Source organism: Sarcophilus harrisii, chromosome 3 (assembly GCF_902635505.1).
Source record: "Sarcophilus harrisii chromosome 3, mSarHar1.11, whole genome shotgun sequence".
In the NCBI taxonomy this organism is placed as follows: Eukaryota; Metazoa; Chordata; class Mammalia; order Dasyuromorphia; family Dasyuridae; genus Sarcophilus; species Sarcophilus harrisii.
Genome location: NC_045428.1, coordinates 469,115,233 through 469,127,902, shown reverse-complemented (window position 1 = coordinate 469,127,902; position 12,670 = coordinate 469,115,233). Strand labels below are relative to the sequence as shown.

General features: G+C 34.9%; 2 protein-coding genes across 6 annotated transcripts in view; one reads left to right on the top strand and one right to left on the bottom strand.

Moving 5' to 3' along the window:
- Positions 1-12,670, top strand: part of MTMR2 (myotubularin related protein 2) — a 56,735-nt gene that overhangs the window by 39,575 nt on the left and 4,490 nt on the right. For all 3 annotated transcript variants that reach the window (XM_031961038.1, XM_031961036.1, XM_031961037.1), the window contains exons 9-11: positions 1,754-1,939; positions 5,748-5,954; positions 8,977-9,069. In XM_031961038.1, coding sequence (XP_031816898.1) covers positions 1,754-1,939; positions 5,748-5,954; positions 8,977-9,069 — 486 coding nt within the window. The remainder of the gene's footprint in view (positions 1-1,753; positions 1,940-5,747; positions 5,955-8,976; positions 9,070-12,670) is intronic.
- The window catches only part of CEP57 (centrosomal protein 57), a 70,832-nt gene continuing 67,230 nt past the window's right edge, over positions 9,069-12,670 (bottom strand). For all 3 annotated transcript variants that reach the window (XR_004233192.1, XR_004233191.1, XR_004233193.1), the window contains 2 exons: positions 11,223-11,303; positions 9,069-9,222 (listed from right to left, as the gene is read on the bottom strand). The gene's annotated coding sequence lies outside the window, so the exon portion shown is untranslated. The remainder of the gene's footprint in view (positions 9,223-11,222; positions 11,304-12,670) is intronic.

The window sequence follows — 12,670 nt, the reverse complement described above, 5'->3', positions numbered from 1 at the left end:
GGTTTCCTTTGCCTCTTCGTGAGATGTAGTACCCTCACTTTATCCTTTTTCGGTGCAGTTTCTTTTCCACCTCTAGTTCCTTTTTTATATTATAATTGTAAAACCAGATTATACATATGTTCTTTATGTATATTCATAACAGAAATATAGTTCCTAAGATTTCTTTTTATCTTTTTATGTTTCTCTTGAGTCCTATATTTGGAGATCAAACTTTTTGTTTAGTTCTGGTTTTTTCATAAGAAATAGATGAAATTCACCTATTTCATTGAATGTTCATTTTCTTCCCTAGAAAAAATGCTCATTTTGTCTGGATAAGTTATTCTTGGCTGCAGGCCAAGTTCCTTAGCCTTTCAGAATATCATATTCCAGGTCCTTTGATCCTTTAATGTGGACGCTGCTAGATTTTGAGTAATCCTTATTGTGGCTCCTCTACATTTGAATTGTTTTTTCTACCTGCTTGTAGTATTTTTTTCTTTGGTCTGATAATTCTGGAATTTAGCCACAGTATTTCTTGGAGTTTTGATTTTGGGGTCTCTTTCAGTAGGTGATTGATGAATTTTTTCATTGTCTATTTTACCCTCTGTTTTTATTATATCTAGGCAGTTCTCTTTGATGATTTCCTGAAAATAGTGTCTAGGGTACTAGACAATAGTTATCTGATAGAGACAATAGTTATCTGGTTTGGCATGGTTCAGTGTGATTTATTTGATCTTAGAAAGAGATATTTTGGGCCAGAACTTGAAACAAGGTACTAAGTACAGCTGATGGAAACAATGCTTGTGTTCACACCTTTAGAGAGCTCATAAGTATCTAAGTACTCAATGGAGTTCACACGTTTGGGAGATTTCAGGTTTAGTATGAGATATCTGAATTCACACCCCCTTTAAGGGCCAGAGAGCACTCTGGGAGATAACCCAGAATCCCTCTCTCTCCAGAAGGCGGAGTTAACCTTTGGGAGATGATATATATACAAGAAGCTCTTAGAGTTTGGGTTGGTTACTTGAGAGAGTTTTTTTGAGAGAGTTTTTACTTGGGAGCATTCCCCGGAGTCGGGGAGGAGCACTCTGCAAGAAAGCCTACAAGCCCTATCTTTGAGGCAAGAGAGATTGATCGAATCTTCTACCTTGGTGCTGGCTGGGGTCGGAAGGACAAACCTTTGGATTTGGAGATATTCGGATGGAGCTCTTAGAAGCAAGCGGAGAGATAGGCCTCTGGGCTAACCGGGCTATATTGAAGGACACAATAAAAGTTCAGATCTTTTATCAGCTGGCTGTGATTTTGGAGTAATTATTTATTTCAACTGAGACTAAGGCTGCCTCCAGAAAACCTCTCTGAGAAACCTGCTTTCTCCCAGAGAGAACTATTATTATTATTTTAAAGAAGAGAAAAAACACCAACATAAGAGGAAGTCCTAAACCCAAATTGGGCAGGCAACAAACCCATACCAGAGCTTTGTGACAAGAATGGAGATGAACTGGTAGCTTTATTACCTCTCTTTCTGAGTTACAGATCCCAGGGTTGGAGGAATAGAAGCTACGGGAAAAGAGTAAGGAGAACTAGAATAGTGTAGGAAGCAAGAAAGGAGGCTTTCAAGAAAGTGTCACTCAAAAGATGAGGACTGAACCTCCCACACGTTCTCACCTGGTCACCTTGGTGCTAAGCAATTTTGTTTTCTCCTAATTGCTGTTCAATGATGTTAAATATTAAGTTGGCTGTGTTCACTCGTGATTTATTGTGATGTCTTTTTTTCTAGGCTAAAGGTGGTGGTTATGAGAGTGAGGATGCATATCAGAATGCAGAACTTGTATTTCTGGATATCCACAATATTCATGTCATGAGAGAATCTTTAAGAAAACTAAAAGAGATTGTGTACCCCAACATCGAGGAAACTCATTGGTTATCCAACTTGGAATCTACACATTGGCTAGAACATATTAAGGTAAGACCTGTTTTTATGGTCTGGACTAATACTATTACTAATACTGGTTTTTATTTATTCTTTTATCTATCTTGTTCTCATGTAGTTGGTTCCAAATTTATTGTAATTTTTAAATTAGGCAGCCAAGGGTCAGTGAATAGCATGCTAGACTTGGAGTCAGGAAGACCCAAGTTGCAATTCAGCCTCAGCTATTCACTAGTTGTGTTATCTTAGATAGGTCACTTAACCTTTCTCAGTCTCACTTTATCTATAAAATGGGAATAATAGCATCTTAGTTAACAATATTATTGTGAGGATCAAATGAGGTAGCACTTGAAATATGTTTTGCAAACCTTAAAGTGATAAATAAGTGCTGTTAATTATTCTTAAACTTAAGGGAAAAGATAATTTTGCTTTGGAAGATCAGTTTTAGTTTCTGTTGTTTAGGTGAAGGAGATGCATTCCTTTTATCTGTTCATGCTCTCCCCTTCTGGAATATCCTTCACTCTTGTTTATCTGTATCCTACTCTTTTTTTTTTTTCCAAGACTTTGCTAAAGTGCCCACCTTCACAGCACTGTTCCCTGTTTTCCCAGTTTATGTTGATCACCATTTCCTTAACTACTATAAAGTTCTTATTGTTTGTATGTTTCTTTTTTTGGCCCTTATATACAGCTTTATATTTTTTTCTCTTTCATGTATATCTTAGTAACTAGTAGAATTTAAGCTTCTTGATGGCAGGGATTATATATTTCACATATCATTAAGAGCTCCCTTAGTATTAAGCATAGATGTTAGAAATAATAAAATGTTTAATAAATGAATTGAAGATGAAACTTGGGCAATGAAATTTGAGTGTTGAATGTTTTATTTCTAACTCAAATAATGAATAGGTCCGGGGTGGACCAGTTAGAAGGACTATTGGTTCTGGAGGTAGGTTGAAATATTGCCACTGATGCTGCCTGTGTGACCTGGGGAAAATCAGCAGATAGGGGCCTATTTCCTCTACAAAATTAAAATCTTAGAATAATGGCCTCTGCTGTCTCTTCCATTAACACTGTGATCTTATCATTCTATAAGTATGAGTTAACATAAAGTAGTTATGTTAAGTAACTGAACTCCTTTAAGTTGCCAGTGATATATATCCAAACAAAACTAGACTACTTCAGCTTCTTTATTAATATTTAGAATGAGAAATCTCAGAATCTCAGAGTTGGAAGGGATCCCAGAGGCCATCTAGCTCTAACTAAAAGAACAAATCCTCCTTACCCTATACCAGACAGGTAGTCATCCATTATCTCCTGAGGTAGTCTGTTCCTTTTTTGGATGGCTCTTATTAGTAGTTTTCCCCACATAAATCTATCAATTTGCAATTTGCCCACATTGTTCCTAATTCTAATTTCTAGTGCCCAAGTAGTAAAAATCAAATCTCTCCAGTACATGCAAGCTTTGTGACTGCTGTCATGGTCTCCCTGAGTTTTCTTTTCCACACTAAATGCTTTTCTTTCCTTCAGATCAGAAATGCCCTTCTGGCAGCAAGCACATGCTGGTCTCCTGCTTGGCAGAGGTTCAGAGAGATGCCCTTCAATCTCATGCAGGTGCCTTGGCCTGTCCTCTCCTCTTTCAGGGGACCCTTCCTGTCTACAATGATAGGAGAGAAATGCTAATAATCCATTAGCTCCTTTCACTGGTCCTCTCTCCCTTGACCTGCCCAACATCTTGAGAAGACACCATCCTGAGGCTGAAATCTTGATGTTAATAACTTCTTGAAATCATTTGGCAGTGACTAACAAACTTCCATCTGGTCATATCTTCCCCATTCCAATGATCCTGAACCTCTGACCATCATTAAACTCTATTATCCACCCTCCCTTTTTATTGTTCCCTCAATCCAGTCACTCAGTAATAACATTCCAATGCCAGCCACACTTTCTACTGTGTTCTCTAAAATACATGTTCTATAAATAAAACTTGCTTTCGTATTTAAATCTTTATCTTTCCCATTCCTTTCATCTTCTGACTTAGGGAATTTAGAAGTTCCTACATAGAAACAACTGGTATACTAGCTTGAATCATTTCAAGAATCAATTGATTCTAGTGCACTCACCACAGTCTCTTTTTTCCCTCTAACCTTTACATTCCTCATCAAACTTCTTATGGTTCTTCCTCTTCCCTCTTAGAAAAAAAGTTGAAATCATTCACCAATAATTTCCTCTTCTACCTTTTTCCTTCAGTTCATATCTCCCAGATGTTTTCTGTCACTATCTCTGCCTTTACCCATTCCATTCCATCCCATATTTTTCAGAGTACCTCTTGTGTCCTAATCCATCTTCTCCTCACTTTATTTCCAAACTATCCTGGTCTCCTGGTCACTTCCCTAGTGCCTACAGATATTCTCATGTCTCCCCTGTCCTCAGAAAACCCTTGGATTATCCATCAGTCCCCACTAACTTTTTTCCATGTCTGTCCTTTCTTGTGGCTAAATTCCTTAAGAGGCCATCTATAATATATACTTCAACTTTTCCCCATCTCTTTACTGTTGATTTTCTGCCTTCCAACCTTATCTTTCAACTGAAATTATTCTTTCCAAAGTTACTAGTGATCTCTTAATTGCTAAATTTAATGGAATTTTTCTTAGTCCTTATACTTCTTTATCTCTCTGCAGTCTTTGACGTTGTTGATCTTACTCTCCTTTGATATTTTCCTCTTTCTAAGTTTTGATGACATTGTTCTATCCTGATTCTTCCCTTACTGATTTGTCCATTCCTTTCCAGTCTCCTTTGATGGATCTTCATTTAGATCACATCCTCGCTAACTCTGGGTATCCCACAACACTGTTTTGGACCTTCTTTCACATATTTAATAAGAAAATCTCATTAGGTCTCATGGATTCAATTATCTCTATGCTGATGTTTCTCAAATTTACTTATTTAGGACTAACTTCTGTTGTTCTCCAGTTTCATATTTGCAGCTGCTTTTTGGACATCTTAAACCGGATGTCCCATACACTTTTTAAGCACATGTTCCTAACTGAACTTATTTTTCTTCCCCAAATCCTTCCAACCCTATTGCTGTCAAAGGCACCTCTATCCTACCAGTTACCCAGGCTTGCAATCTAGAGGTCACCCTATTTCCACTCTTTCAAAAATCTTATTTATTCTGTTGCCAAGTTCTGTCAATTTTATCTTCTTGTATATTCTTTTTTCTGATGGAGCCACAATCCTGTTGCAGGCCCTTATCATCTCATTCTGTGACTGTTGTCATTGCCTGTTGATTGGTTTCCCAGCCTCAAGTTTCTCCCCACTACAGATCAATCTACACTTAGCTGCCTGGGATCTTCCTAAAGTGCAAGTCTGACCAAGTTACCTCTCTATTCAGTAAAGTCACTGTTGCCCAGAAAGGACAGAAAGAATAGTAAGATAGAAATGATTTGTTAGTATACTAGTTTCTGTTGATTTAGGTGCTGCTGAACAGTTTTGGAATTAAAAGATTTGTTCTTTTAAATCAATTCTTCTTAACAATTGTTAAACAAAACTCTTCAAGTATAATGCAGACATCCCGATCTTCCTGCCTTTCATTCAAATTAGTAGGATCTGAATTAAGGAAGTTTTACCACATTTAAAGGTATGATTGTTTATGTTTAGTGCTCTTTTAAAGACATTCTCATGGGTTAACATCTTTAGAATATCTTTAGGAAAAGATTGGTTGGTAATAGCTCTCTCATCATTACAAATGACAAATCTTTTATCCTTAAGAATTCTACTTCATATTACCAATAAGAACTTTGTCTTTATTTATTGTATTTTTTTCCCCCTAAACTTGTCTTTTAAGCTCATTCTTGCTGGGGCTCTTAGGATTGCTGACAAGGTAGAGTCAGGGAAAACGTCTGTGGTGGTACACTGCAGTGATGGATGGGACCGAACTGCTCAGCTTACCTCCTTGGCTATGCTTATGCTGGATGGTTATTATCGAACTATGAGAGGATTTGAAATTCTTGTGGAAAAAGAGTGGTTGAGCTTTGGACATCGATTTCAATTAGTGAGTAAATAAAAGTCCTTTTTTGTTTAAAATGAATATCTTAATTGGTTAATTTACTCGAAGGTATATATATATATATATATATATATATATATCTTTTATCACTTATTTTGGAAAGCAGTTGTTTATTTGAACTTGATACTCTAATCTGGCACTTGGTTTTGTTAACAAATCCTACATCGTTTATATGAGTTTCATTTGTGACATTATAGGGCTGTACTAACTCTCCAATGCAAATTTTGTGTCCAACACAGATTCTTATGTGTATCTTATTACTGAACATGTGTGACATCCAAAGCTAAATTATAAGCATAAAATCAGGATTCATTTTCATTTCTTAGAATTATTAATCTATAGCAACAGCTATTAATCAGATTTGATATAAGCATAAATACAAAAAATTTTTAAGAAACCCTTTTTTACAATCCTAAAAGGATGAATGTTCTTTAGTTTGATTCAAAGCATTTGTCCATATAAGCATTGTTCTTATAGGAATAGTCTGAAATAATTTAGACAAAGCCTAAACCAAATTTTTCAATAAATATTTTCACTCAGATTGGAAAATAAAACCCAACAACCAAATACTTTTTCCTTCATCAAAGATCTACTTCTCCCAAAAGTTCATCTTGATGGAAAGTTTATTAATAGCAAATCACTAAAAGATTGGCTGCTAGATCATTTTTTCATCTACAATAGTAGATGAATTCGTGAAATGTTGAAGATTGCAACCCAGCACTGAGGGAATTGTGTATCTTTTCAAAGTATCCAATACTGGGCAAAATTGATAACCATTGTGTAGAAATGAAAATTTTTAGCTGGTGTTCAACATGACTTCATAAGCTTTACACTTCATTTTAGTGATTTCATTGGTGTAGTTCCTCTCTCCATTGATGTAGATTCCATTTCTTCTGCTGATTCTTATTCTGTGTGATCCCTAACATTGCCTTTTGATGGGGTCTTTGCTTACCTCTTTTAAAATGTCAGATTATTACGGTAGCATCTCATTTATTATATTCCATTCTTGATACATATCTTTTCATATGTGTTCTTGGTGATATCTTTTTTATTTTTTAAATTGAAGTTATTTTTGGTAATATGCTACAGCATTCTTATGCCTCTCATATACCTCCTTTTAAGACTTGAAGTTAAAGATTGGGATTATGTGATACAAATCAGTCTGTAGATTTCTTTTTAAATAATAATCATCCACTAAAATGATTATCACTACCATAATAATCAGAGGCAATATTGTATTGACATCTACATGGCATTTTGCAATTTACAAAGTATTTTTATATGTTTATATTTTAATCCCCACAGCAAAAAATGAAGCCTAGGTGCATCACAGGTGTTACTTATCTCTATTCGGCAGATTAGGAAACTTATGAAGCTCTGAGCCATGCATTTAGAAGTAGGAACTTGGACTTGAACCCAGGGCTTCTGATTTCAAATCCTGTGTTCCTAAATTAATTGAATACTGCTATGTGACATTTTATAAAGAAAACCTAGAAGGAAATGAACAGTGGATAGAAGGCTAAATTTGGAGTCAGGCCCTCCGAAGCCAGTCTTTTGGTTTACTAGTCTATGCCTTGGTTTTCTCACTTGAAAATGATGTTAGCATCTAATTTATAAGTTTGTTCTAAGGATGAAATAATATACATAAAATGGATTAAAAACTTTAAAGATCTACATAATAAATGCTATAATAATTATAATAATTATTATTATTATTTGGACCTTGGAAAGCCAAATAAATCTGGGCTGGGCCACATTCCCAGTACAAAGTTAGGGGCAATTGCATAAATATTCTCTGCTTTAAGGGCATGTGACAGTTTATGGCCCACATACGTATTTTACCCAGTATAGTCAATCCTCAGTAAAATCTAAAATACTAAATTTGAGACACAGTTCTTATGTTTAAGTTGAAACTATCATCTAATCTGATATTACATATTAATCACAATAAATGAGAGGATAAAATGTTATTTTTCTTTTCTTGCCTTTTTTAGACTAAGCACCTTGTATTTTGATTTTGATTAAATTATTTTAATCTTTAGGTATTATGATTTCAAGAATAGTAGGCTTCTTTGAGCCTAACCTTAGATAGAGCCTATATCCTACTTTCAGTCCATATTCATTTAGCATATGGAATGCCTACTTTTTCCCAAAGGTAGGAATTTTGGAGGAATATTTTTAAAAAGCATCATAAAGACCCCCCCCCCCCATCCTTAGGGAGCTTATAGAATATTTAGGAAGTTAAAAATGCATTGAGGGTGGCTTCATTGAGGAGATGGGGCTTGAATTGCATATTCTAGGAAAGGAGTAGGAAAAAAAAAATTCTAGGCAGAAGGAACTGAATGAACAAATGTATTAAAGTGACTGTTAATGTGGCATAAGATAGGTGATGATGAGACTTCTTTAGCTCTGGCCAAAGATGTTTGTTGGAGAATGTTGGGAAATTAATTGAATAGTAAGGATGGGGGCAGATTATCTAGGGCCTTCAACACTGGGAGAGATTCTCGTATGCTTTGGCTTTACAGGATCTCGCTTAAAGATTGTCTCTAATCTTACCTTCTGCTCTTTGCCCCATTGGATCTCAAACCAGGGTACATGAGAAACATTTATAAAAATAGACCAGATGGTTTTTTTTTTTTTTTCTCTTTTGAACTTGAATCGTTCAATGGAATGGTTGCCAGAAGAGCATCTGGGACCACTATTTAGAATGGCTCATGTCTTTAGCTTGTTATATAAGGGCACTAAACATGGAACGATTCCTTAGAAAAGAATTCATACTTCAGAGGCAGGAGAGGTTATTCTGCCATATCAAATATGCTTAAAGAAATAGGCCCCTTTAGAATGCTACTTTTTTCAATGACCTTAATAAAGTTGCTGTGGATTATTGAATTAGTAAACCTCTTTATCATAAGCAGTGTTCTCACTTGTCAGTGCCAAGTACAGTCAGGACTATCTCATTGGTTACTGGAAAGTGGGTACTCATTCTCTATCTTTTTCTTTGCTTTAGAGAATTGGCCATGGAGATAAGAACCATGCAGATGCAGACAGATCACCTGTTTTTCTTCAGTTTATTGACTGTGTCTGGCAGATGACAAGACAGGTAATCTCCAGGATATTTCTCTGAACGTACCCTCAAAGTCTTCTGCTTGGAAATGAAAGAGATGTAGCCACTGATTGCCGAGTTGCATGTGAAATAGAAAGTCTCCCAGAGAAAGTCTCCCATCAGGTTTTTGGATGTTAGGACTATTACTCACTGTCACATTAAGAAAGCAACAAATCATTATTCACTATAGTGTTATACACTTGACAATTCTGTTTCCATGAACATTCAGTACCTTTTTAAAATTTCCAAGATGTGACATTGTCACCTTCTTTGTTTTGGACAATGTGTTAAATAATTTGATGTTTGGTTGCTCACTTAAATAAAGCATATGGATAATTCAAGCAAATAAAATCCAATATGACTAAGTAACCTATTTCAAGAAAAAAAGATTTTTGACCCAAAATACTGCAAGGGGTTAATAATGGTCTAATTCTGCAGATCCTTTTGGATGTGTAAGAATAATTATATAGTAATTTTATCAACTGTTACAAATTAGTTTATTTAAAAGGTTTATTAAAGTTCAGTAACATTTTAAGAAAGGTCCTGAGAAACCTAGTTATATAATTTTCAATAACATGAAATAACAGAGCTGGTCCTTGACATACTTGACACAGTATGGCAGAAAGCAGACTTTTTCCAACTGCTCTAATAATATGAATTACACTTCTTGTAGAAGAAAACACATCAAGAACACCTCAGGATAAACTTTTTGGTCTTTTTGCTACTTGTGTATTTACATTTTTTTTTTTTTTTAAGTCTAAAGACTACCTGATAAAAGACTGCAGGATGAACATGACCATTGGATGGAACATTGTAAAGTCTTAACTGGCTTTGAGCCAATAATTCATTTTTATATGCTTGAGAGAAATGGCATTAGTATAAAGACTTAGGACTTAAAAGTAGTCCATACTTTATATTCAACATTATTTCTTCACCTTGGATTATCTTAATTTTAAGATTGAGCAGGAAGTTAAGTCATTGCTATTAATAAAATATGAGGGATGACTCCGAATTATTATTGTTATTTTTTTTTATATAAAAATCAAACACAACATAAGCATAAATGAGTATTCTTTTAGCAGAGCAGAAAATTTAGAGGTGGAAAGGAACTCCAACTCTCAATTTTATAAATGTTAAAGCCCATTCTGAACATTATGAGTGGCTTGGCCAAAGTTACACAGGTACAAGGTAGCAGGGCCAGGATTCAAATCCAGGTCTTCTGATTCCAGATCCAGTGTTTTTGTTGTCTTTTCTCTGCATTCATCTTGGGAGGCTATCTATATAAACTTATTCTAGTGATGGTCAAAACATTTTTGGAGCTCTTTAAAATCACCTTCAGAGCAAGTTTATAAGCCACACAAAAAATGTAGTTTCATTACTTCATTAATCATTTTTTTAGTTTTAAAAATAAATCATAGAACTATTGAGTTGGAAGGAATATCAGACATCTTCTAGCCCATTTCCTACCCAAATTATGAATTCCCCTCTGTAAACTTCTTAATAAACAATCATTCTGGTGTCTGCCTTGAAGAATTTTACTGATGAAAAAAATCATCTCTTCTGCCTTACTTAAAAGGAGCTTATTCCCCCCCTTTTTTAGATAGCTCTTAATGGTGAAGTATTTTCTTATGCTAAAGTTGAAATACACCTCCCAGTAACTTCCATTAGTCTGAACAAGGCTTATCTTCTTCCACTTGATAGTGGAATATTCACTGTTGTGTCCTTTCACCTCCATCCCACTTGTTCTGATGCCTTTTTCTTATTGAAGCTAAATATTGAGTTCTTTTATTCCATGGACTTTTGAATTTATTTTACTAGCCTGATCAGCCTTCTCTGGACATATTCCGGCTTTTCAAATGTAGGATCCAGAATCAAACATAAACAGTAGTCTTGATTATTTGACCTGAGCAACAAGTAGAATATAGTAGGACTAACACTGTCATTATTTTGATCAATATTATTAGTACCTACTAAAATGTCATCAGTTCTTTACCTGTATCAATAGAAGCACTGTTCAGAACAAAGATCAAAGAATATTATATGTTTTGGTTAGACCTCATCTAGAATATTAATATAACTAGTTCAAAATATCCTATTTCAGAAGAGACATTATTCCTTCTTAAATGTTATCATGCAGTTTGATTACCCACCTTATGTACCACACTTGACAGAGTGACTTTTGCTGATTCCAAAAACCAAATCCACTTCCAAAGGATAAAGGCTTGTTAACACTGAGGATATTGAAAAGAATGTGATTCAGGTTTTAAAAAGGCAGGTCCCAGAGTTGAACTTAATAGTTGCTTTGAGCAGTGGCAGCATTATTGCAGTAAGTATATAGCCTTCTAAGATGACTGTTTTAAAGGGCTAACACATAAATTTGAATGTGTAGATTCTGTTATTACTTATTATCACACTTCTTTGTGGTTCTATTTGATTCCATTGCTGAGGTCTGTATTTCTTCCTTTTCTCTTGCCTGAAAATGTTAGGTTTTTTAATTTAAAATCAAATTAATTCTCTGCTCATTTGAAGCATATGTAACAAAATCGCAATCAGTTCAGATTTTGTATTTCTTTGACAAACCTTCAAACAGTATCCAGTATTAGTTTTATTTCAAACACCTAATTATGTGCCTCACTAACCTATTTTGTTATTCTGTTAACATTTTTTGGAAAAGAATGAAACATTTATTAAGATGAGTCAAAATTGCGTCACTTAGTGAGGTATTTTGTCCCCAAGTTTAGACACTTAGGATCTACTAACAATTGCTGATAATCCTTTAGATTTTAAATACTCTTCAAGAAACAAAGAAAACACATTCATAAAAACATAATAAAATCCATAGTAGCAGATAGTATTTCTCTTGCTTTGATAAAACTCCCCTTAAATCAGTTTTGTTCTCAGAATGATGTGGGTAGTTTTGTGAGGGAAGGTAATTCTACTAAGCAGGGGATAGGTCACAGACAGAAAGAAATACAGCCAGTGAACAGGTAGTCATACTTTGAGAAAGGGTGTAAAGAAACAGTAGAGATGGAATTCTTTTTTGATAATGCTCCCTGAAAATAACTAGGCTTCTATTGTTGGCTGTATTTTCCTCCTCAGCAGTCTTTCTGTGTTTCCTCCCTTCCCTTTCCCATCCACCAAACCCCCCTTTTTTCACACACTTAAAGCTTAGAGACTTATGGAACATTTCTTGTCAACAGATTGTTTGCTGACTTTCCTCTGTTGTTACTATTAAGAAAATTTTAACCAAAGTTGCTTTTAATCTTTAGCCTTTTATTCCCATCTCTTGGGTTCAGGCTATTTTCCTCTTCTTTTAAGTAGGAAACTAAGAAATCAAAATTGTGGAAATATTTACTTTCCCCCAAATTGCCATGTAATAATTTGAGAAATTCCATTTGATAGTACTATAATTGGCACAATCCTAAACAGAAACTCCAAATTCATTTTACATATCCCAGTGGATAGGGTGATTTAAGATGACTTCCTCTACACTCATTTATTGGGTCTGTTTTTCTTTGCTAGAGACTGAAAATTATTAATTTTTTTAAAATTCAGAATATTACCAGCCCTCTCCCCCCCTTTTTTTTTTTGCTGAGGC